Genomic DNA, 25,915 nt, shown 5'->3' on the forward strand with positions numbered 1-25,915 from the left:
AGTGAAAAGGTTGAGAGAGCCAAACAGAGGGCCTGACTGTTGTGCATCCCCTCTGGAGCAGCTGCAACCATAGCAACAGCAAGTCCAGAGAGGATGGGGGGAGTGGGGAGAAACAGAGGCTGCAGAGGAGCTGTGCGGCGCTGCTGCCGTTGGAAATCAGGTCTGAATGGCCTGGCTCAACAGGCCGGCTCTGTTCATTCACAAAACAAAGTCACACACTTTCACACAGCCTCCAACACACACAACGCACTTCGTTCTGGAGTTATTTCCAGTCGTCGGGCGACCGATGTTCTCTTATCAGATTTGCAACTTTAAAGCTCGTTGGAAACTTTTCGGACACACTTACGTTGACAACGGACTCCTTGAACTTTATGTGTAGGCGATAGTTGGACATTGCGATGATGGCGTCCTCCGCTCGCCCGACATACTCTGTGAACTCCCCGTGCAGCTCGGGAAAGGGCACCTAGCAACAGCAGGAGAGGGAGAGAGAAAAGAAATCTGACATGAACTGTAAAGCCACACAGATCAGATCAGCAAAAATGATAAGGCAAAAGACTTTCTGAACAGAAAACAAAACGCCTGAACAGAACGCAGTCAATTTGAGCTCTCACACATAGACTTTAAAATTTGACTTATTGATCATTTTAATGATTACAATGTTTTGCTATATTTACAGCAACCGCTCACTGCAGAACAATGTCGCCTCTGCTTCTAAAACACACAACTAATCGAGATGAAAATTTTTTTTTCTCTCGCATTGCAGCTTGTAAAGGAAAACGGATTCGAAAATCAACTCCGAAAGTAAAAGAGAGAGAAAAAGAGAAAACGCAGATCCAAAATCCAACCCGGACTGCTGTTGCGAGATCCCAAAGATGTTTATTCTCCTTTCATTGCTTTATTTTATGCTTAAACTGAAGGTACGCTTTTAATAACTCACTATTAAAAGCATCCTCACTTTGTTTACTGCGATGATTGCTAATAGTCGTGTCCCCTGTCCTGCAAGCAATTTGCAGAACGGGAGCGATCCACTGATTAATTAGCAGAAATCAACAGTGAGGGTGAACCGTTTCACGGCTTAAGATGACCAGCGAGGACACGGCGTGGCTCACCTGCATGTTTTCCTCCTCCAGCACTGGGGACTTCTTGGGGAAGATCTGATTGGCCTGGATGCACTCCAGGCTCTGCTGCCCCTCCTCCTCCTGCACAGACAGCAAAGCATGTTTATCTGCAAGCTAACCGGCGTCAGCTTTTCAAAACCACAGCTTTCTTTCACTGTCATATTTCTCTTTAGTTTTAATTTAAATTCGGGACATGTGACAGGAGATGGTTAGTTGAGTATTTCCTTCGTGTTGCTTATCTCCAGTCCAGCACACACACACACACACCCACACACACACACACGGCCTTATTTCAGCTTTCTCTCCCAGCTCGGTCGCAGAGAGCATCAAGGCTGGCTTTCAGAGGATTCGTAAATGGTCAGCATGTCACAACGACCGTCTTCCTCTTTCCACCGCAGCATATTACGCAACCAGGATGATTTTAAAACGACAAACCATGAAAGATAGATTCAACCAAAGCAACAGAACTCCCAAAATTAGAAACTCAGACAACTTGAATTAAAGAGGCTGTATTTTATGGCACTATGAAGAATTATGTTAGTATCAGTGGTTACAATAAATGCTATATAGATCAAATATGACTTAGAAGAAATTTTACGCCTTCAAATTGGGCCTCTGTCTCTTTAAAAACTTCTTTCTTGCTGAAACTCCGCCTTTAGGACGTCGTCACAACATGGCTCCTCTATGGCTCATGGCTAGGTCCATCCAGCGTTTTGCAAGCTGAATGGTTGCCACGGGAGATTAAAGAAGTTCTCAAACGTGCATGAATGAATCAAAACACTCCAGGTACGTTTCTGATGAGGGAATGACACTTTAGCATGATGCAAAGCTCAATTTTACATAATACTGACCCTTTAAACAAATCCATATTTTCATTTCAAAAAGGAATGCAGAATTTAAAGTCTTGGATGGGGGGGAGGGGTGTTGTGGTGAAAGGAAAAACGCTAACAATAAACAGCAGTAAAACGTCCTGTGAGATGCTGAGTCAGCATAAGCATAGAGTTGTTCACCAATTGCCAACTGGTGAACAACTTGGCTGGATTTAGCATGAAGCTAAAAGGACAGCACTTTACTATGCTACAATAATTACAGAGGGGAAAAAAAACAACAGAAAACAGAAGCAGCTCAAACAGGAAATGCACATCCAGTCAGCAGCCCACATCACAAAGTAATGATAAAACATTTGTGCAGTGGAAACTGACAGCTGTCCTCAGAAGACCTTTGACACATTCGGAGCTGACGCAACCGTCTGCTTCCTGATTATCAGGGCTGACTGAAAGCGATAATCAATGGATCGCTCCCATTCTGCAGATTGCTTGCAGGACAGGGGACACGACTATTAGCATTGATGGCAGTAAACAAAGTGAGGATGCTTTACCATGGCCCCTGTGAAGGAGTGTGGGTCTCCCAGGGAGGAACTCCGGCTCGGTTATGTCTGCTCAACACAGAAACACAGAGAGATACTTACAAACACTTCACATCGAGGGGCATCTGGTTGAACAGGCAATAATTTTTAATTTGACTTATTCTGAGGTTTTTTGGGGGGTTTAAATCAGCAACTCTAGCTGCCTCGCATGTAAAACTGTTCCATTTCCCCATCAGTCCACCGTCATAATAAGGCCTGTCTGAATTGAAAAACAAATTCAATAATTTGCTGCAGATTTCTCTGGGATTGCTTCATGAGGTGGTTGCTGGTTATTGGACTCTGGGAGCTGCGGAGGCTGAACTGTAACCGCATTTTCATTTTCCCACACTGACTCCAATCAGAGACCGCCGTTTGCACAACATCCATCATCTCTCTTTAATCTGACCGTTTTGTTCCAGACGGGTCCACTGGTGAACATCAGCTTAGAAACACTAAGGTAACTGGACAATAGTTATCTTAACCGCGGATCAGCAGACTGGAAACTCAATCATTCGATCCGTTTTCCCCTCGGTGAACACGCCATACCTGAGTGTTACTAGGTCATGAAAACATTCTTCATTGAGAAGATGAAGTACTGTAGACAGAAAAGTAGCTTTTTTTAGTATCAAAGGGGAATTTCAAATGAATTTAGAGGAAGAATGAGTAGTAAAACCATTTAAATTTAGCATAAATCTGGAAGATCAAACAGCAACGTCGCTCCTTTTTATCCTTTTGAAGATTCAGTTTCTGTCTGTAATGGATCTTGGTGGTTTGGAAATGTCGCTCCTCCTTTTGGAAATCTTACAGGTAAAATATTTGTATAAAATGCTGAAGACGGTTTAATGTGTCCATGTTAAAATAACAGTGAAATCCTGTTTTATAGAAGCAATTCTCTAATACACACAGTGTGACATCACCTCTACTCCGAAAAACAAAATAAAATCACAAACAACAAAACATATTTTCAAATGGTGATTTCTAGTTCGATCATTCTTTTTGTGAGTTGTGCGCCGGAGCATTAGGGAGATATATTAAACTATATCAATATAGTTTAATAACATCAATATAGTCATAATGTTAGCAGAATAAAGATGAAATTTTACAAGAAAGTCTTAAAGTTACAAGGAAAAGGTTGATTTAAAGAGATGAAATCTTTGATAGTTATTGAGATCTGACTCAGTCTGTGTGGTTCTTTTTTTGAAACAGAACCACACAGAGTGAGTTTCACAACAGTTTCAGAGTCCTGCTGCTGGTAGTTTGATGTTGATATGTTGAAAAATGCAGCACTTCCTTATCTGTAAAAGCCACAGCAAAGCATAACTTCACAAAATGCTCAACATTCCTAATTTAAATTTTTATTATTTTCCATTTTGGAGTTCTCATAAAACAATTACTTCATTCTGCTACTATTACAATTTTATTCTGGTAATATTAATGCTTCATTCTCATATAATTTCAACTTTATTGTCTTGTCATACAACTTTATTCTCATAATACTATGACTATATTCTTGTAATATGACAAATCTACTGTCATAATTGAAAAATAATGCCTCTCATATTCCATTTGTCAAACAAGATGCAGACATCACTCTGAACTACAGAAATTTAAGAAGTGCATTGGTAAAAGAAAAAAAAAAAAACAGGGGAAGAAAAGAAAAAAAAAATGTTTTTCAATAAATGTAATCTTCAAAAACCAAAAATTCAATTAGTAAATATAAATTGATTTATTACCAACTCCAAATATAAATGATCAATCCCATATAAAAACAGAAAGGCTAGAAAAGTAATGTTTTGGGTGGTGATGGCTTGACCATAAGAACTCAATCAGATGAAATTTGTATCAGCAGTTCAAAGTTTTGAAAAAAAAAAAAAGACAAATCAATAATTAGCATGAAATCTCGGGTCAGTTTGAAGACGACAAACAAAACTGTCAATCATTACAGATTAAAACTTACTGCAGAAGGTTGGCACGGATCAGTTTGCAGTCCTGGTTAATCTGTTCGGAAATTCTAACAAGGAAGACGTGGAAATCTGTGGAAATGAACAGAAACTGTGAGAAAATGTTTTTTTTTTTACTTCTTAAATATCCTCAAACTTACACAAACAGAAGGTTTCTTTACAAACTACAGGAGCCCTTTTGATTCTCTGGCAAACGTAGATGTAGTGGTGGTCACAGTGGCATGCATGTGAGCTCTGAGATACCAATTAAACTCAGATGTGGATTGGAGAAAAAAAAGAAAAAAAGATGCCTGCTGGTGCCTAAGGCACCAAGTCCACGTCTGGCCAGCTATGAGTCTTGATCACATGAAAACTAAATTTACACACAACTTGTTTTGAAGCTTTCCTATGAAAAATCAATCAAACTGACGTCAGATGTAGTTTATCAACTACAGAATAGCAAAGCATGGACGGTTTTAATTTGGTTAGTTTCTGGTGAATTCATATTTAATTCAAGACAAAAGCTTCCCACTCGCGTGTGGTTCTGGTGACATCACACAAGGCATAGCGCAAGTCCATTTGTAGTCTTTTGTTGCTTCCTCCTCTTCTTTCACATTTTGTGCTCTGGAGGCCTGCAGTATTTTGTACCAAACTTTACAAAAAAATAGCAAAAATAGAACAAATGGAGTCTGTGAAGAAAACCAGTTTTATTACAAAAGATCTTAACTTCAGGGATTCCCTCGGTGTATTATAAGCCTGGAGGAGCACCAGGCTTTACTTTGCCACCCCACCAGACTAAGTGTTGTTTGCTTATTTTAAATAGGGTTTTCTATACACCAGTGACACGATAGACGAATTAAGCTAAGTTTGCAGCTGACACATTGTGGACCAATTGCTCCGTCCCTGCATCTCTAGTGAAAACGATCAGCTGGTATGGCAGGCATACGGGTAAACTTCAGTATCGTATGTAAACACGACTCAAATCAAAACAGTACTGACAAATCGTCATCATGGCGAGCACACACAGAAACCAATCAGATGGAAAACAACTCAGCAGAACCAAATCTTGTGTCTTGTAGACCGTTCCACAGAATGGACACAGATAATTAGCTTTTTCTTTTTTCATTTAGCAAAATCATGCAGCAGAAATACAAACTCGATTAGCCAGCTGTGAACTCACTGTCAGAGAATTTGTTAGAGGGAAAACATGCATCATTGTTAGCAACGTTGAGCTAATTCAGCTATTGGTAGGTTTGTCACAAAAACTAGCTTTTCTGGACAATAAATTGTCTAAAAATTTACTGCAATGCGGGATGACATTGTTTGTTTTGAATCATTTTCAAGTGATATAATCGTAATGGGATAATAATGCAAGAACACATTCTCCAAGATCAATAAACTTTAGATTCTAACAAATATTTAATGCCAGAACCGGAAGACATTTTAAATATACAAAATACATAACCAAAACAGAAAAAAGAAAAAGAATCATGAAGTTTTTGTAAACAAAATTGTTCCTAAAAAAGGGGGTTTGTTCACAGCGGCGCACCAGACTGAAGAGTTCTGTCAATCAGTTTGTGGTAGAAAGCGAGAGAGAAAAGAGAAAAACAATAAATTATGTAAATGGAAATTATTGAGCTTTAATTTATCATGCATTTAATTAATTCATTATGAAAGACATGCTATTATTGGATATTAAAATAAACTGACAAAAAGCAGGGAAGACTTACAAAAGGTTGCCAAACATAAAGCCTTAGCTAAGTAAACTGTATTATTTTATAGCCAGGGTGGCAAAGTTATATTCATAAAGAACAAGAACACAAATTTAAACATAATTACAAATCTAATTGCTATGACCGTAATGTTCTTTTACATTGCTAAAGTGTGTTTATATAGATGTAGCATTTAAAGAAAAAAAAGACCAAAACATCTTGCTTCTAAACAGGCAACCTGTTAGGGATATCTCAGCAAACCGCCCAACAAATAGCTGAAAAGGTCAGCTCTTACTGCAGGGACTGAAATCTGATCTAAGAGGGTCAGTGAATGGACAGCTCAGGAGCACAACACACCTACTCATAAACATTTAAGATGCCCAGGCAAGGGGAGGGCAAAAAGAGAGAAACATGCGAGAAAAAAAAATAATCGAAATGGTAACAGATGAGCCCCATAAACAAGGCCTCGTCTCCAAGAAGCAGGCAAATGAGGTCATTACTTCATTGCTTTTACTGCTGGTGCTACCTGATAAAGCATATCTGACCGAGGCACGGCACGGCTCTGTTTACAGCGGAAGGCTTATGAGCAGAGCCCGGCTGGCTTCAGTCAGAATCACACACGGAAGGATAAGCTCCGTTAGAGCCTTAGCGTTACTCCTGTCCCGTGACAAGAGCCGCAGCATCACTCCGCCTCCGCGGTTTTAGCTAGTTGAGAAAGTCCAAACTGACAACCAGGACGGTGGAGTGCCCTGACAACCGGCCATTAACGGCTGGTCAGCGGTAAAAAAGCTTCGACCGAACAGACTAAATATAAAAAAGAAAAATGCTGTTGCACCCTGGGCTTTGTATGACATGAGCTACAATAAAATCACAGTCGTTATTTAAATGTTTGAGCTTCAAAACATAAATTTGACTACAGATGAATTATTTATTGACAGTCAGGTAGCAGTTAACTCCACTTTTCTATGTCAACGTACTCAAGTGGCGACGGAGAAAACTAAAATTATGACTTGTCTTCGTTCTCTTTGGGCAAGCTAACTGACGTTAACATCAACAATTAGCGAGCTAGCGTCAGGCAATTTCAGCTAAATAGTAGCGTACACTAGAGCCTAGTCCTAAGAGGACGTTTAAGGAATACCACTAGCTCTAATGATTTTTGCAATGCACTGTTATGTTGCATTGTCCGAGCGCTGGTTATACCACCGAACAGCCAGTAAGTTCACTTGCTAGCCTGTAGCTACTGGAGCTAGCCGCTCAGTGCGAGTGTTTTTGTTATGAGATGGAGGGCGGACCCCGGGACGGAGGCCTCTGTCAAAACACACCGCGGACGAGACTACAGCCGCTTGACTCACCAGTCAGAGGAGTGTTGAGAAGTCCGCGGCCGAGGATTTATCCGAAGCCAATGGAATAACTGAAGAGCAAAGCAATCTCCAACAAATACGCATTCGTCATATCCAAGCCAAAGCCTCGCTTTCAATACGTCCCCTTCCAGCGCCGAGCCTCGGTCGCCATCGCCGCGAAATCTCCAGCCCGACAACATACGTGCCGGCGACGTCATTACGTGAGCGAGAGCAGACGTGAGGGGGCGTGGCTCAGAAACACCACGCGGTACAATAATGTAAACACTGTCCATACTGCCAAATTACCGCAAAAATACTAAGCGGTGGTGAAGCATACATTTCACGGTCTAGTTAATAAAACAACGTCACATCTTGAAACACAATTGTATAGAGTTCTATAGGCAAAAATATCCATCTATGCATCCTTTTTATGCGAAAATAAATACACAACACCGCAGGTCTTAAACAAAAATGTATTGACTGATGGCTTACATATGCAATTTATTTTCCAAGAAAATTGGCATACCATTGACCTTTGATAGATTGACATGTGAGGCCTTACAGTTCATTTCAAACATTTTTGGAGCCTTCCTTACAGGCAACCTTTAAACAAATTTTCTTTGGGACAAACCCTCAGTGCCAGAGTTGTAGCCACTTTTGTCTTTATATATATATTTCTTCCGATCGTCTACATTTTTGCTTGCCAGCTACTTTCTTTTTAGTGACTAATGTCAATTATAAAGTAAAACTATTGAGTTTAAAGTTCATAATTAAAAACAAAGCTAGGCTTTTCTTTCTGAACTGGGTTACAAACAGCCCCACACACAAGAAATTCCTCTGCAAGGAAAAATGCATGAAACATATGATATGGCACAAAATAACCTTAATTTAAATATTAACCAAGAATTTTTGAGTTTTCTTTCGACAGATTCGTAATGATTCTGCAAGTCATATCTAAATCAGCTGCACCATGCATGGACATTGCTAATGTAAAAATGACCATAAGTTCGGATTCACCGTTCCTGTGTAAGAAGAACAAAAACAAACAAACAAACAAACAAACAAACAAAAACAGTCTATATCCCCTTGTCGTGACCGGAATTAATTGCATGCAAAAACAATTAGATGATGTTTACATGAGAAGATCACGGTCAGGGTAAATACATTTCTTTTCACGTGACCATGTTAATATGAAAAACAATGACGTTTTCTCCATAAGAAAATCTAATCAAATCTAATCAGAGTATATTATGCACAGAGGATGATTGCTGGAAAAACGGTACAAAAGCTTTTCCGCCTCCGAGAGGAAAATAAAACTGTCGTTGGAGAGCAAGTCTGCCGATCTTACGTAGAAAAAGCAACCCAATAAGCCTCTTTCTGCTGCTTCCAGTCTGCGCTGTACTTTGACACACATCCGCGTGATGAATTACAAAAACTGCGTCGGTTCTCCGAGCAAACCGCGACTTTATATGGGACAGCTCAAACTCCAGTGACCATACAAGATCCACGTCATCATTTATTGAAGAGCATAACAGAGTCATTCTCTACACCACATGTTTATCATGATCACCATAACCGATGAGAGCAACCGTTTCAGTAAAGCTTTAAAAAGCAAGACTACCCTGAGAGAAGGTCTAAAACGTGGGCAAGCTTGCCAGACAAGAACTGGCTCGACAGAGTTTGGTTTATTAAAATCTGTACACTATATCTCAATATATTCAGCACATTTTGTCCCGAGGATGTAGGGTTACTTTTTTTTTATTGTGTAATATATATAGCTCTACATAATACAATCCGAGTCCTCTGAACTATGTAGACATGTGCAAGTGTTTACTACCAAATCCAACAATACAGTAAAGGCAAGACTTGTGGACGCTAAGTAAGGATGACGCTCATACTGGAAAAGATTTCTCGGAGTTCCCACAATTCTCAAAAATCTAAGTGCTGCGAGTAGTTCATACAGGAGGTATTGGATATCTAGGTAAGTGTTCAGAGTATAAAATAGAGGCAAAATACATAAAGAACATCCTGCAAGCATGACAAAGAAACGGCTACAGACACAATATACGAGTGGTCAAAGATAATATGCGGGGGGGTAGGGAGGGTGCGCTTTAATATACTGTACTTACAGACTGAAGGGTTTTAGGATGATGACAAGCATCATGCCTTCTGATATACCGAGCTGTAGTCTCAGCAGTGTTACTGTTGGCCCACGTTGACCATGTTGCAGCGCTCGGCCGCTGTTCCATTAAGTGTCATTTATTCTCACAACTGGGAGAGGCCCGTTCAGAGAACGGGAACTCAGTCAGAAGTTACCCGTTAAGAGCATCTGTACACATACGAAAGAGAAATTTCCCACGCACCCTGCTTCCTGCTGGTTCCCTGTGGAGGGAACGCTCATCTGAGCCACTAAACAGAGGCTCACTTCGCCCCTTCGCCATTTTATACCTTGGAAGTTTTGGTCGTTGCATACTCAGCTTTTTTTTCTCCCCTACAAAACAGAAGCTAGCAATTTGTTCATTTTTGTTTATTAATAACAGTGGATGAATAAATGTTATATACTTGCAGGAGCTAGTTTAGATTGAAAAGGAGGCTACATTTGTCTTATTTCGTAAAGAAATAAACCAAAATGGGAATCGGAAACCCAAATACATGAGAAAAAAAAAGTGAAATAAAGTTTTCTGAACACAATAAAATACGTTTATAAATCCGGCAGATTTAGATTCCATTTTCATCTTTTAATTTCAACATCATGTTTCTTCTACGTGAAACGTGTCACGTTTCAGAGTGGCCCAGACTTTAATCAGACAGCGCATGTGTCAAACTCAAGGTCTGCGGGCCACATCTGGCCCAAGAGAAGCTTTTATGGGGCCTTCTAGACTACAAATAAAACCTTTGAGTAGAACATAATTTCAAATAGAATATTATTTCATAAATCAAATCCCTGTAGTTTTTTTCTGTATTTTGCCAAATTCCACAAAGGTGGAAAATCTGTTCAATATGTAACTTTAAGAGGATCTCATCAGTTGTTAAGACGGCTATTTATTCATATTTTAACAGTTTGTAATTGAGTAATTTTATCAACTCAATCCAGCATTCTTGATCTTGATGTGGCCTAAAATGAAAATGAGCTTGACATGCCTGAGAATCTGGAAGGAGCAGAAGATTAGGGTGATGGTAAGGAGGCCTTCCAATCTCAAAGAGTTGGAGCTCATCATAAAAATAGTAAAGATAAACATGCAAAAAGCTGCTCATAGTTTTACTTTTATCATTGAGAAGGGTATAAATAATTTTTGACATGCCATTTATTTTGTAAATTTTTTTTTTTTTCAAAATGCTACCCTTTGTACTGTCTAACTCTTGAGAGATAGCTGTATAACTTCTTGGCAGAAAAAAAACTCCCCTCTTGTTTCAATGAAAGTAAATTAGAATCTAAATCTGCCAGCGGTATGAATAGTTTTGAGCTCAAGTGTGAAATTAAATTATGTGATTTGGGCATTTTTCTGTTTTTCATTCATAAATATAATTTATACTTCGAGACCACAATGAGACTTAAATTTTATAAGCTTTAGCAATAAAACAACATGGCTAAGCTGTAATTAAACAAATTATGTAAAGGTTTTTATTTAGAAAAAATTACAACTGCACTTTTAAAACTGCATTAATGCAAATGAGACATGGCGCTCTTTTAGTTTCTATGCCACAGCTGTCTATATGTGACTTGAAATAAGTTTTCTGTAGGTATGAGAACAAAATAGGGGCTTTAACTAGGCCAGCTGACTGGCAGTGTGCAGCAACACCTGGGAGACAGGCAGCCCTGCTTCATGCCGTCAGAGGAATACTGGTATCACATCATCTGGCGTCTTCTGGGCCAGACTTTAGAAAGAGCTTAAATGGGCAGTAGCCCAGGGCACCAATTTTTTTTGGGGGGGGAGTGCCAAATATTTATTTTTTATGAATGTTTTGCATTCAACAAATTCCCATGAGTTTTATATAACTCCTGAACCCACATGAGGTCAACAGCATTAATATTTAGGATTGCTTTTATAAATCTCAAGTATTCAAAAATTATGACGTTAATTTTGTTTTTGTTATTTTTTTAGGACAACATGGAGCTACTGCAGAAATCTGCATTGTTGACCACAGTACAAGACCATGTAACGCGCAGCCTGGAACGAGGTGATCTTCCACACAAGAGAGGCTATTAGGTCAAAATAGGAAAGCCGATAAATCTGCATTATGTAATATTAATGATGTAATATTAGATCAGTGCATTAATGTTGACAGGCCTAATTGTAATTTTCATAAGTACGATATTTTTATTATTGGGTACCAAACCTGGCTCTAGCCCAGAGACTCAATCTTTGTAAATCTGGCATTGGGTGTCTCGGTTTTGAAATCAGAACTTTTTTCTTAAACTTCAGTATACGTAGATATCTAGTTAGCAGTTTGTGCCTATTAAGTACAAAGGTAAATAAACATTTGCGATGGTTTAAGTGAGGGGGTGCAATCCAGAGGTACAAATTAGTAGACGGGGCGAAGTGTCCTGTAGCAGAAGGCAGAGCGCTCCTCCTCTGCTGACTCAAATCTGTCGTGGTTCATGTTTCTGTTCATGAAATGCATGATCGTAGCGTGATGTGTGTGAACCTAATCTGAGGTAAACCAAGCTCCGTGTGTCTTGGCCTGTTTACGGTCTGAGAACCAGTGCCTTAGAGGGTCGAAGAGGTAAGTCTGAAAGAAACTGTGTAAACTGGGCTAAAGTGAAGCGCAGCTTTCACATTTAACCAAAAAGTACAAGGGCCCGAAACTGTAAACCTCAAGTATTCTTTAAAAAAAAGAAAAAGAGAGAAAAATAAAATAAAACACTTATATTCCTTTGTTTAACGTTTTTTCCTTTTTTGCAGGCTTTTCAACTATTTGTTGTGTAACCTCATTTTTTTTTTGTTCGTTTTCGCTCAAGTATAATCACAGGTGACTAACTACAGAGGATAACAGGGTCAGGTGAGTACCATGCTACATCAGATTTAGAGAAGGCTATTGCAGACAATTCTACAACATGTACAACCACATTTTATACGTGTGAGTTACAAAGATTTCAAAACATATCACCAAGAAACTAAGTACATACAAGGTGTTGTATATTTAGAGTCTTAAAGGACTATCCCTCAGTCAGTAATTGGAATTCACGTTACTTGACTTAAACTGTCCAGTCTGACAGACAAAATTCGAAAAACTGCTATTCAAAAAGTAGCAAATTTGGTCAGTGTCTTTTTTTTTTTTTTTTCAAATAGACATAGTGCTTTTAATGGCTTAAGACAGGTCTTTTTTTTAATCTCACCCAGTGGCAATCTTCAGAACTTCAGTGTACATTAAATGACACCATAGCTGCAAAAGTCTTCATGTCAAGTCCAATAAGTTAAAACAACAGCTAGCGCTGTCACATACATTTCAAAGTAGTATGCATTATCAAAAGAAAAAAAAAAACTAAAACAAATACATTTTTATAAATTTTTTTTTTAACTCTTAAATTATTGTAGGAAGTTCAGCTTCGTGTTCTCCTCTAGATTCCTGTTTCCAGTCCAAGATGAACTGCCTCAAGGAGCCAGGCTCCGTTCAGGTCCGGAAGGTTCCATCCAACTTTTCTTCCTCGTTGTGTGCAGCAGCAGTCTTTCTGGATGAAACATGCCAAAGCAGGCCCTAAAACTCCCACTCCAGTGTTTCTTCTCGATTGGCTGCCCTCTCCAGCCTGTGGATGATGTTATTGAGGTTGGCCATTTTCTCGTTGCGTCTCTGAGTGCTTCTGTTGAGTTTGGGGCCTTGGAATGGAGGGAGCGGGTTAGCGTCCATGGCGCTTGTTGCCTGGTTGGGCAACGAGGGCGATATGGGCGCGGAGGAGGAGGGCACGGGGGAGACGGACATCATGAGGCCGGGTGATGACGCGGCGGACGGCGAGTTCAGCGAGACCTCCAGGCTGCTGCGGCACGGCTCCGACGAAGCCTTGAAGCTGACCGGGTCAATGGGCGACTCCCCGGATTCTTCTCCATCGTACCTGGACTTGTTGGCTCGCTGCAGGCCGTCCGTGGACGCAGCGCCGAGGTGGAGTCCCTGAATCTGGTTGCACGCGCCCTCCTCCTGCATGGGGCTCTGGCAGGCCAGGTGGGGCTCGCGGCAGCCTGAGGCGGAGTCTTCGTGCTCGGTTTTCAAAGGGGACAACGACATGGTGGCGGGAAAACACTGCACTCCGACTTCTTTCTGTGACCCTTCCCTTCCATCCATGCTGTCCTCTTCCCTGTAAGTTGCCTCCTGTTTAACGTGAGGCAGTGCGTCGGTAGTGCTAAGAGGAAGGCCGGGGTGGGTTTGTCCTGAGGGCAGCAGCAGTCTCTTGTCTTCGCCATCGGAGTTGGGACTCCGTGTTGCTGAGGGGGAGTAGCTATTGGGCTCGGCGTCTGTGTCATTATCTGGAAGACCGCCCATCAGCACTTCACGCCTCATCCTGGACCTGCATATACACATTTTATTTAGAAAAAGTCTCTAAAAGTACAGACAGAAATATTGAAGTTTACAGTGCCTTGCAAAAATGTCCGTACTCCCAAAACCAGGCAGTTTTTATCTGTATATGCCCAAATTACATCAATGTGAAAAGATGTTCAATTTTGTTAACTTTAAGAAGCTCCCACTGAATGAAGAGGAAGTTATTTAGTCATATTTCAACAGTTAGGTGGTTTCTCAATACGCTCTACCAGAACCGGCCCTTCGAGGACATTCATGATCTTGATACAGCTCAAAATGACTTCGACAACACTGGTCACATCAAATCCTAATAAAATGCATTGAAGTTTGAGGCTGTTGTCAGACTGAACAATACTGAAACCTCAAGAAGTGAGAATACTTTTAAAAGAAACTGTGTTTTATTCATACACCATGTTCCAAATCATTATGCAAGTGATATTTTCTCAGATTTTCTTAAATAGTCAACGCAAATGATGGTCAGTATAATTTTCAAGTCATGAACTATTACAGTATAAATCAAATTTTACTGAAGCTCCCCATGAGAACAGTTTTTTTTTTTTTCAAAAATAAGAAACTCAAAATGTTCCAAATTAATATGCACAGCAGATTATCTAAACATTTTATGGATTATAAAGAACTGCAAATGGTCATTCTTTGAATGTGCAGCATCAAGTGATCACATGTACTAAAATTAGAAGCTATTTCAATCAAAAACATCTAAACAGACGAGTTACATGTTAACATAGAACCTTCTTTTATATCACAGCACAATTCTTGATCCATTGAACTTGTGAGTTTGTGGAAAGTTTCTGTTTGAATTTCTTTGCAGGATGTCAGAATATCTTCCCAGAGCTGTTTGATATGAACTGCATTCAGATCTTCTGTTTGAGGAAACTCCAAAGGTTCTCCATAGGGTTGAGGTCAGAGGTCAGAGGAGGATGGTGACCACACCATGAGTTTCTCCACTTTTATGCCCATAGCAGCCAATGACACAGTGGGATTCCTTGCAGCATGCAATGGTTCATTCTCATGACGAAAATTATTTTGCTACTGAAGGTTCAGCTCTTCTTTTTGGACCATGAAAGAAAGTGATCAGTCAGAAAGTCCATATAATTTGCTGAGGTCATTTTCACACATTCATGGACTCTGAAGGGGTCGACCAATGATTCTCTCCCCGTGATTTAAGCCCAGAGCATGACTCCACCACCTCCTTGCTGACGTCACAGCCATGTTGGGATGTGGTGGCCGTCCACCGCCAATCCACTACTGCATCCATCTGGACCATCCAGGGACAAGACTGTTTGAAAATGAATCTTCATGTCTGGCTAGATCCACTGAGACCGTTTCTGCTTGTGAGCTCTGGTTAGGGGCCCAATAGTAGGTTCATGCACCACAAACCTCTGGAGGATCCTCCACCTTGAGGCTCCAGAGGCACCAGCAGCTTCAAATCACTGTTTGCTGCTTTAAGGGCATTTTAACAGCTGCTCTCTTAATCCGATGAATTAGTCTAACAGAAACCTTATTCATGATGCCTTTATCTGTACAAACCCATCTTTGTTCTCTTCACAGTACAATAATGGTTCAGTTTGCGTTAAATATCTAATGTTTTCATACATTGTCATACGGCACTACACTATCTGATGATTTCTGTCAGCAGAGATCCTTTCTCTTTCCCATGTTGCTTTTTAAACCTGTGGCGTGCTAAATAATGTGGAACATCCTTCTTAAGTAGATTTCTTTTAATTGAGCTCACCAGACAAACTAATCAACAAGCTCTCTGAAATTAATGATAGTGATTCAAAGAGCCCTGACACACAATACCATCTATAAATTTGATAGCACAACAAAAAATTTAATCTTTATGACACTTAAATCCAATTTGCATAATAATTTGGAACAAGGTGTTTACTGAACAGGATGAATACAATCGGCCTTGCCTGTAGTTGTGGAACCAGTTGATGACAGTGTTGGTTTTGAGGTTGAGCTGCGACGCCAGCATCTCGATGGTGTTCTGGGACGGGTACGGCTCCTGCATGTACGCTTTCCTCAGGGCTTCTTTCTCCTCGGCTCCCAGCACCACCCGAGGCTTCTTTACCTGGCTGAAGGGACACAAGTCCAACGAGGCGAGGGCCGGACTCACACACTCGGAGCGAGTGCTGGGCGAGTCGCTGTCAGAGCCAGTGCTCAGCAGACCGTACCGCCTCTTCAGGTAAGCTAGCAAGCACAAACATCCACTGAGATTAGGCTACACAACCGGCACGCAAACTTCAAACCATAAGTAGGTCTTGGTCCCCACCTTTCTTCTCCATCTTTTTCATGACTCTCAACTTCTCCACATTGTGCGGATCATTGAGCCATAGCTGCATGCGGACAAAGGGTTCCCGGCCTTTTAGACTGAGTTTGTGCCAAGGTTTAGGCCTGGAGAGCAGGTCAGACACCGACCCTTGAGTCAGACCCAAGATGGTCTCCCCAAAAAGACGCTGGCCTGTCAAAACCAAGTGGCAGATGTTGCATTAAAACGGTTCCTGCCCCTCCAGAGGGAATAGTAAACTCAGACTTACCAAGGTTGTTGTCTGTTAGCACCTCCTTGACCTTCTTGGTGATGGCGTAAGTATCTAGCTCTGGAGACATGGCCACCAGCTCCTGGATTCCTAATGGGGTCGTAGGCTGATGCAGGCCCATGAGACTGGAAGTAGATTTCCCACCTTCTGGGTGGCTGGGCAACCCCAAACCAAGGCTTTGAGGCTGCTGGTTCTCTTTGCTGCTCTCCAGTGAGAGACTGACCGGCTCAGCCACTGGACTCGGGTTGCTTTCTGCCGGACTGGGCGGTGGGGAAGGACAGGACTGAGCTGTTACGGGACTTTTATCTGGAATTAAGAATATTTCATGTGGGTTACAATAGTATTTGTCTTCCTGTAAGGTAGCTGCTAACGTCAAAAGGTTTTGTTAGTGCAGCATATAAAGTGGTTCTGATACCGTACTTCCAAGACTATAAGGATACATTCACACCCATCCAGCTTAGTCCTCTTTAATCAAACTCTTGGAATATCTGACAGGGCGGCCCAGATTGTCAAAGCACTGGCGGAGCAAAGTTGTTATTGACCACTCTGATTTAGAGCACAGATATCGGTGATTCAGAAACTGTCTGAACTTTCAAACCAAAGCCGACAATTTCAGCAAGTTTGTTAAGAAGCAACTGAACACAAGATGTCACCAGAGCTTTTCATCAACATGGACTAGGCCTCCATTATGTTTCTAAATAAATGCAACTACTACGTTTTTTTCCCCTCTTCATGACCCTTTTTTTGTCTTCTGAGACTTGTACTCCGGAGCGACTTATAGTCTGGAGAATATGGTACTTTTGCACGTTGCCTGTGTGTGGATCCTCACCTTGAGTGTGGCCCTGGTTCGGAGGCTGGCTGAGGCTCTGGCCCAGCTGGTCCAGTAGCCACAGCTGCATGCGGATAAAGGGCTCCCGGCCCTTTTGGGTCAGCTTGCTCCAGGGTTTGGGACGTGACAGCATGTCACTGACGCTGCCTTGAGAGAGACCCAGAACCTGTTCAGCACAAACAGAACGACATGTTAGGAATACAAATCTGTCTTTGTGGCCCACCAGGCAAAGACTCTTACCTGTCTTTACTATTACAGATTTTTTTTATTCTAAGGACTGTAACACATAAAAGAGAAAACATGAAGGAATTTCCAAATTCTTCCGATTTTTGCATCAAAGTATATTGACCTTATTTTTATATATTAAAGTTGATGCCGTTGGTTAATACCTTTACAAAGAATGATGGTTGAATATAGAAGAGGTGCCCAGTTTCGATGCATTTATTGAATAGAAATAAAATGATGTTCACTATTTAAGTCAGCCAATCGCAATATTTGTTATTTTAATGGTGAAAGGAAATCCTGGTGCTCTAAAGATAAATATTAGACCACTTGCAGTAGAATGCCACCAGAGGGAGACAGTGTACCACAAATAATTTGTGCATTGTACAGCCGTTATAATTCTGATTGAGAAGTAAACTCCAGAGCAAAAAAATGTGATTTAATAACTCAAAAAATACATTCTCCTTGTTTTTAAAACTGCAGTATACTTGATTATGTAAGTGTTTTATAATAGCTTGTTGTTAAATTCAGTTATATATTGATCTATTTGAACATCCCTTACTTAAAGGTAAAAGTTGAATCTACACCCACACACACACACACACTTTTCAACAACAATCTCAATGTTATTTGATCTTCAGTGTTTAAAACAATATTCTACAGGTAGAAATGCCTCTTTTAATTCAGGATTCAACATTTTTCCTTTGGTTCATTTATTCTGACATCATTTACAGCTATTATAAGTTCAAATTAGGCCACGGGGAGCCCGGAAAAGAAAAACGTTAAAGAATATTTTCAAGTAAAGTTCATTTAAAAGGTTATATAAGCGGTTAACATCTTACCTGCAGAGGATAACTCTTTTGGCATCGTCATTAAATATAATTCCAGATAAGAATGTCCTGGAGGACAAAGCTAATTGCAAGTCTGGAAGAGGCTAAGAGCGAAAGTTTGACTGTCTTTTAAATCAACTCCACTCTCAAGAAAATAACAGTAATTTATAAAACGTTGTTTTATGAACTTTTAAACTTTTATTTGCAGTGGTTGGTTATTTACATAAAAGTCAAAGATTATTTACACTACTGTAATTTTATGCTTTTTGTACCACTTTCACAACAGAGTTAAACAGAAACTCTACATGTTCCCTTCTAAGGCACACGTTTCATGTTTGTCTAACATAAAATTATCATCCGCTTCTAAATAAATGCAAATTTAACGCTGATGTAAAGGTTTGCTAAACAGTGTTAAAACTAATCACTGCTATGATTTTGTGATCTGAGTTGATTCATGACAGCAAAACTTCACTCTGGTTTCTCTTCAACTTCTTGGACAAACTTGTTTTAGATCGATACCAAGTGATGAAACCAAAATAGTTATTCAATGCACGTAAGATATAAACTTACCTGCCAATAACCTAAAATCAGAAATCGCAAATGATACCTTTAATTACAAAGTAAAAGCATCACAACTGAGATGAAATGAAACATGTGTCATAGAACAAGGCAGTGATCAGTTGAGTGTGATTGGGTTTGTTGGTGCACCAATAAAAATGCCATTATTTCCTTAATTTTGGGAGATTGGCCGATATTTACATGTTCAACGGTCTGAGTATCAGCCACTGTCCCCTTTAGCTCTGGTCTGAGCGACACACTCACTCAACAGGTCACGTCTGTGTTAACAACAGTCTGTTGCCAACTTAGCAACTTTGTGACTATATCCAGTAACTTTTCAGACAAAAAAATATATGAATTTTTTGAAAGGCAGTATTTTTTAGAGACTCCATAATCCATTTGATTTATGTTATTTCCTTTTTATGTATTGTTTTTTATTTAAAGTGTCTTCCAGTTTCAGTGTGTACAAAGTGAAAGTTTATTAGTCTTTGAAAGGGCGAAAATGGTCTCAAAACAACATGATGCTTTATCATAATAATACCTGGGAAAACTTATTGTCTGGTAAAATTTGTTATTGTGACATGCCTAAAAAGGTGTACTAGCACAATTATGCTACTATCATTTTTAATTGAAAATTGTCTGGAAACAACAACATTATCATTTATCGCTATAAATACTGGGAAAATTTATCGTCCAGCAAAATTTATTGTGGCAAGAATAGATGCCTGCATACAGAAAGCTTTTATTGTTCTTTGAGGATTAACAGATGATAATGATGAACTTTGCACCTTTTCTCCAAAGATCCTCTGACAGATGCCGTTCTTCGCCAGCTTCTCCTTCACCTGCCTGGTCAGCTCCAGGGTGTCCACCTCTCGGTACATGTACATCTCGTACTGCTCCGGCGTCAGGGGGGGCACGGTGGGCTTCAGGGTACGCGGGATGTATGACGGGTAGTAGGACAGACGGCCCGGACTGGGTCCGGGGGACTCGCCGCTCACCGAGGTGTCTGACTCCACCTTCACCTCCACGGGCCGGCCCAGGCCCAGCTCGTCGTCGGCGTTGGAAACCTCCTCGCTGTTGGCGAGGCCGTCGCCGTTCTCCAGGCGGGGCCAGGTGCGGGACAGCGTGGGGGGGCCGGAGGAGGAGGAAGACAAGGAGGGCGAGACGGAACTAAAGGGCCGGGAGGAGCCGCCGCCGCTCAGTATCATGGTCCCCCGCTCATGAGACCAGTGCTGATCGAAGTAAGTGCCGGCTTCGCCGATCTCCGACTTGACTTTGCGGATGATGTTCTGAACGAAAGCGGCCGGGGAGAGGACGCTGAGCGGCGTCTGGGGGCTGCTGATGGAGTTGGCCATGCACACGGCGATGCATCCCCCGTCCTCCTGTTTGATGGAGATGGGCAACGGCAGGACTCTGGAGCGCTCTGGGGGCCCCAGGCGCTCCACCTGGACACCAGAGCTGGCGGCGGACGACCTTCCGCAGGCCTCCATCTCCATGAGCGCCTGCTGCTGGGCCTCCATCTCCCTCCTGGCCTGCTCAAGGATGTTCTTTATGGTTTCATCAGAGCTGCTGCCCGCTCCGTTGCTGCTTCGGCCAGATGAGCTGCTCAGAGACGACTTCCCATCACCTAATCAAGAAAAAAAGAAAAAAACAACTCCATGTTTGTTGTGACACCACTTGGTAATGTTTTGGATTTTGTTTTTTATCCATTTTAATTCGTACCCTTTTTGTTGTTGTTTTTTCTTATATGTCCTTGGTTATTTTCTAGGTTAGTACCTCTGTTTGCTATTATGTTATATTTGTTTGTATGCAGAAATTGCTGAATAAAAAAAAACCCACACACATTCTAAATGACCACTACAACTCAGATCCATTAAAGATGCACTATGTAACTTTTTTTTATTGTTTTTATATGGTTGCTAAAATGATCATAATAAGACAGATAATCTGTGAAAAAACTGAGCTATAATTAAATACCAACTGGAGATTTGCACCACTCAGAATCAGCCAATCAGAGAAGGGGGGAGGGCCTTCGAGCTGTTAATCACTTTAAGGCCTGCAGTGGTCCTGGTTCACTACAACATAGCCTGCCATGAATGCTAAGGCTAGTTAGCACAACCACCGATGGCAGCGGACAAACAGATTTTCTGTAACGGTAAGATGTTTTTCCACCAGTAGCACACAGTGTACAAGAGGATGATTGACAGCGCTAAGCCCCTCCTCCTGGCTCTGATTGGTTGTTTTTGACTGAGAACGGTGGATTTTTCCAGACAACATTAGCAGCTCAGGGAGGAGGTGGAGAAGCTAAATTTTTTCCCCTAGATTATCTGTCTCATAATAAACTGACAACACGGTGAGAGATGCAATAAATATGGGGAAATAATGATCTAAAAGTTACAAACTGCAGCTTTAAAGCAGCGATCAAAATAGATACAAAAGTCAGTCAATTTAAAAATAAAACCCAATCAATTTAGCTGTCAACTGTGACTCGTGGCTCGTAGTCTTTATCCTTACCTCCCCTCTGTGACTGGATCTCCTTCTTGGCCTGCTCCAAGATATTCCTAATGGCGTCATCTGACCCAGTTTCAGGAGTTCGGATGCGTGGAGTGATGCTCCCTGCCACAGAGGGTAACAGAAAGAGAGAGAAGGAGAGGGAGAGAGAGAGAGGAGGGTGGGGGTGAGTGGGATGGCTGATCAGAGAGCAGTTCCAAGGCTTTGCTTTTGACTGGTAGATCAATGGCTGCCTTTGAGCGCGTGCTGTCTGAGGTTGCAGTATACGGGAAGCTCAACTTTCAAACGCTGTAAATCTAGGGAGAAAACAAAGTTTAGAAGTAACACTATAAACATGCCAGAGGAAGTTGTGACGAAGTCAAGGATGTGGTCCAGGTGGATTAAGGTGTACACAGGTCCAGGAGAAATATCACATCTGTATGGAAAAAGACCAAAAAACTACTAGGTTCTCTAAAAAACGATTAAAGAAATGTTTTCAAACACCTTTGGTTGGTTGGGTCATTTGTGGTAGAAAATATTTTGTTTTTTGTGTCTTACAAAAGTTTTCATATCCTTTCTGTGTTTTTTCCATTTTGTCACATCACAGCCGCAAACTATAATGTTTTAGTTGGATGCTATGTGATTACTTAACACAAAGTGGTGCTCAACTTTGAAGTGGAAGGAAATGAAACGATTCCCTCCTGGTACTGCGGCTTCCTCCAACAGTCAAAAAAACACCATTATTTGGTCATTTGTTTTTCTCTAAATTGTGTGTGTGATCCTGTTATGGATTCACCCCGCCTCTCGCCTAATGGCTGCTGGAGAAAGGCACCAGCTCCAAGGATGGCACAATACACAGAAATAAGGTGTGGGAGTACTTTCACAAGGCATTGAATGTTTTCTATTTATACAGTTGTCTTTATATGTATCCTGTCCAATATCTGCCTTTCTATTGACTATATTTCCACAATTGGACATTTGGAAAATAAATCTTCTTAATGGAAACAATTTTGAAAGAACTCAAGTTTTTTAATAAAAGTTTTTGTCCTTGGGTGAATTTATGTATTTATTTATTTGCCGTGTCAAAATTGGTTTATTTAACAAAATTGCAACACAAGCATTTGGTTAGCATCACACCAGTGACATGATCAACACCAAGATGTTGCCACTGACACAAACCACGAAGACGACAGGAAGTAGTTGAGAGATCATGGAGTGACATGTTTTTAAAAGTCTTACTCGTGAACAAACTTATTCTCATGTGATTTTAATTGCATTTTGTATTTAATGGAAACACCTCAATTACGAAATTGTATTTTGTTTGACTTCAGTGAACATTTGTGCTGTACACGCAAATATTGTGGCTCAACAAATTTACTTTTACAAGTTGAGCATTACATCTTTTGCCATGATGCTCCACTTGATGTTTATCTAAATTTTATTGGAAATTGCTTTGGATTTATTTCAAATACAAAGGACACGGAGATGGGAAAGAGAAGGAGAAAAGAAAGGGAGAAAGTTCAGAGAAAAGGTTTAAAGAGAAAGAAAGAGATTAGAGTAAAAGAGAGAAAGAAGGATGAGAGGATAGCACAAGATAACACCATAGAAGTCTGCATATAGACCTCCATGAAGAGAGAAAAAAAAATCTAAAAAACCCAGCAAAACTGAGAAACCATAGCAACAAACAGTACACGCGTATATAACAATAAGAATATCTCTGAAAAGTACAAAGTACAAGTTAATACAAGAGGCATTTAGTGTCAACTGCAGCCAGACAGAGTTTATCTGAACAGAACCGCCTGCCGAAGGGTTTTCCACTCACCTCTCTGCCGGACCTGGATGGTCCTCAGAGCCAGGATGTTCTGCTCATCAGAGAGGAACTGTTTCATTTTGATAAAAGGTTCTTTGCCCTTCACCGTCAGCTTCCTCCAGGGTTTGGGTCTGGCCAGGATTTCGCTGACCGACCCCTGGGACAGGCCCAGCACATAGTGGCCAAACACTCGCTGGCCGATGTTGTGCTTCAACAGCTGCTCTTTCACCTGGAAGGCGATCTCCGCCGTGTCCAGCTGGTCCTCGTCGCCGGCCGTCGAGCTGCCGCTTTCCGATTGGTCGCTGGGCAGGCCGGCGTCCATACCGCCGGCGCCCCCGGACCCTTGCGTGGCCGACATGAGCGCGACCTTCGCTGCATAGAGGGCGGTGGGGAAAGCCATGATGCCTTCCTTCTTGAAGTGTGGGGAGAGGAGCTGCTTGTGGAGGATGTGGTCTCCTGACATCCTGTCTCCGGAGCACGGCGACGCCGAGAAGGGACGGGGGAGGTCGAGGCCCGAGGAGGACCCGTTCAGGGTGGGGGGGCCGGGGCTGGGGGAGGCACGGCTCTCCGCCTGGGAGGAGGAGGAATGGGAGCCGGGCGGCCTGCTCACCTCCTTCCCTGCGTCATCCGAGCGGTCATCGTCTGATCAGAGGAAAAACAGAGTCTCGTTGCTCTCGATGTGATAACAGGTGGTAAGGAATATCAATGACCTTCCTTCTCGCCTTGCAGATTCAAACTGCATCTTGCAGAAATTTATTCTAAAAATTGACACCAGATTCAGCTGAGTCTGAACACCTCTTCTTTTCTTTTCTTTTCCTTTGTTTTTTGTTTTTAAGTTTTAAGATGGTGTCAAAGTTCTCAAATGTCCACAACGTTCTGCACTAAACTCAATAAAAGGTGGTGGAGACAAAAAGGCAGCAGGACAAGAAACCTCAGAAAATAGAAAAGCAGTTTTCAAATGATTACCGTCTTTTATTAAAGTTGTAGTTTGTAACTTTTATGAACAATATGTTGATTGTTTTTTTTATACAATTGTCACTGTGTTGGAACAGCATAACATTAGACAAATTATCTGTGAAAAATAGAGCCCTGTGGTTCTACTGCCATCTGCAGAAACACACCACTCCCAGTCAAAAACAACCAATCAGATATGGGAGGAGGGTTTTAGGACCGTCAATCAAGCTTGTGTATGAGCTGCTCAAGGTGCTAATGGTCATTCATTATTTCATTAAGCTCCATTAAGATAAAAAATTTCTAACAAGAGAATCCCGACCTGGTGGAGAAAGAAGCTAACGTTACAGAAAAACTGTTTAACCGCTGTTATCGTTGGCTATGCTAACTAGCTTTAGCATTCACAGCTGGCACTGATGTTGTGAAACAGCTGTAGCAAAGCAAAGAACAAGGAGGAGGGTGTGAGTAGTGTGTACACAAGGTTGATTGACAGCGCTAAGAATGTCGCCCACTAATCAGATTATCTTTGCTACATTATATTGCTTTTCTTTTTACACTTTTAAAACATACAAAGTGTAACAAAAGTGCAGAAAGAAGAAATCTGGAAGAGGACATGTAATGTTTTCACAGCACTGAACTCTAGCAGCAGACAGGAAGTGAAGCTTACCATTACTGTGCAATAGTCGGGTTTTATCTCCCATGTACTTGTGAGATGGAAGAAAGACATCTTTATCTAACAAAAGAACCTCTGCAGCCTTGGCAGAATCCTATAAAAAATACACATACACACACACACACACACGCCAAGCTTGTTAATTTCTGATTAATCAATAGCAGTGGCTGTCGATATCCTTATAATGGGTGATGGATCAATGAAGCGTTCAATAGCTCTGCAGTGGCTATTTTCTCTTCCCAAACACTAACAGATGATTAAGAAGAAAGCAGACATCTCATTTTGTAAATGGAGGATTTTTAATATGCAAAGTGCTGTGTGAGCTGGAGCTCCCATACCTGGGACGAGCCGCCGTTTACCGAAGCCAGCTTCATAACCTTTAGGATGCTACAGACAGAGGAAATTGATTTTAATTGGATCTATATGGGACAAAATCCACTATTTAGTTATTTATTTTTTTACCTGAGCTCAGTTTTAATCTCCTCGTAGTCCATCTGTGACTGCAGTTTAGCCTCTAATCTCTGAGGCAAAAAAAAAATATTTATAATAAGAAGAGACTGATTATTTTGTGCACTGTGTCCTGTTGCGTCTCACCTCGACAGCCTCCGTCTTGAACGCCAGCTGGCGCTCCAGCTCCAGGATCTGGTTGGACGAAGTCTCTTGAACTTCCTGCAGCGTGAACTGCAGCCGCTGCATGTTTTCAAGAAGCCGAAGAATTTCACGATCTTTGGCCAGCAAGGCGGCCTCCACCTGGGCAGACAGCAGCTCGCTCTTCTCCTTCTTGTCCTTCGTAGGCATCGTGACAAAGACAACAGACTTCAAGTCTCATTTGAGGAAACAAATAAGCTGAATAACAGAAAGTACTGCTGGGTTCATCAGGTGCACCCGAGGAGTAAAGTCCAAGTCTTGGTCTAATTTTTAGGTAACTGATGTAGGTTAACTGAAAAAATTTAACTAGACGTGTCT

General features: G+C 41.3%; 2 protein-coding genes across 6 annotated transcripts in view; both read right to left on the minus strand.

Annotated features, from left to right (window-relative positions):
- The window catches only part of mtmr3 (myotubularin related protein 3), a 35,532-nt gene extending 27,811 nt beyond the window's left edge, over positions 1 to 7,721 (minus strand). For all 4 annotated transcript variants that reach the window (XM_044112778.1, XM_044112780.1, XM_044112777.1 and 1 more), the window contains exons 1-5: positions 7,528 to 7,721; positions 4,481 to 4,556; positions 2,497 to 2,553; positions 1,110 to 1,199; positions 347 to 463 (exon numbers count right to left, since the gene is read on the minus strand). In XM_044112778.1, the coding sequence (XP_043968713.1) occupies positions 347 to 463; positions 1,110 to 1,199; positions 2,497 to 2,499 (210 nt within the window). In that variant the 5' untranslated portion in view covers positions 2,500 to 2,553; positions 4,481 to 4,556; positions 7,528 to 7,721. The remainder of the gene's footprint in view (positions 1 to 346; positions 464 to 1,109; positions 1,200 to 2,496; positions 2,554 to 4,480; positions 4,557 to 7,527) is intronic.
- A 4,650-nt stretch (positions 7,722 to 12,371) lies between these two features.
- The window catches only part of cux2b (cut-like homeobox 2b), a 125,769-nt gene continuing 112,225 nt past the window's right edge, over positions 12,372 to 25,915 (minus strand). For both annotated transcript variants that reach the window (XM_044112775.1, XM_044112776.1), the window contains exons 11-22: positions 25,544 to 25,735; positions 25,412 to 25,470; positions 25,288 to 25,336; positions 24,944 to 25,043; positions 23,338 to 23,967; positions 21,540 to 21,641; positions 19,814 to 20,652; positions 17,416 to 17,581; positions 16,587 to 16,892; positions 16,322 to 16,510; positions 15,963 to 16,239; positions 12,372 to 14,014 (exon numbers count right to left, since the gene is read on the minus strand). In XM_044112775.1, coding sequence (XP_043968710.1) covers positions 13,213 to 14,014; positions 15,963 to 16,239; positions 16,322 to 16,510; positions 16,587 to 16,892; positions 17,416 to 17,581; positions 19,814 to 20,652; positions 21,540 to 21,641; positions 23,338 to 23,967; positions 24,944 to 25,043; positions 25,288 to 25,336; positions 25,412 to 25,470; positions 25,544 to 25,735 — 3,711 coding nt within the window. In that variant the 3' untranslated portion in view covers positions 12,372 to 13,212. The remainder of the gene's footprint in view (positions 14,015 to 15,962; positions 16,240 to 16,321; positions 16,511 to 16,586; positions 16,893 to 17,415; positions 17,582 to 19,813; positions 20,653 to 21,539; positions 21,642 to 23,337; positions 23,968 to 24,943; positions 25,044 to 25,287; positions 25,337 to 25,411; positions 25,471 to 25,543; positions 25,736 to 25,915) is intronic.

Source organism: Gambusia affinis, linkage group LG03 (genome assembly GCF_019740435.1).
Source record: "Gambusia affinis linkage group LG03, SWU_Gaff_1.0, whole genome shotgun sequence".
NCBI classification, from domain to species: Eukaryota; Metazoa; Chordata; class Actinopteri; order Cyprinodontiformes; family Poeciliidae; genus Gambusia; species Gambusia affinis.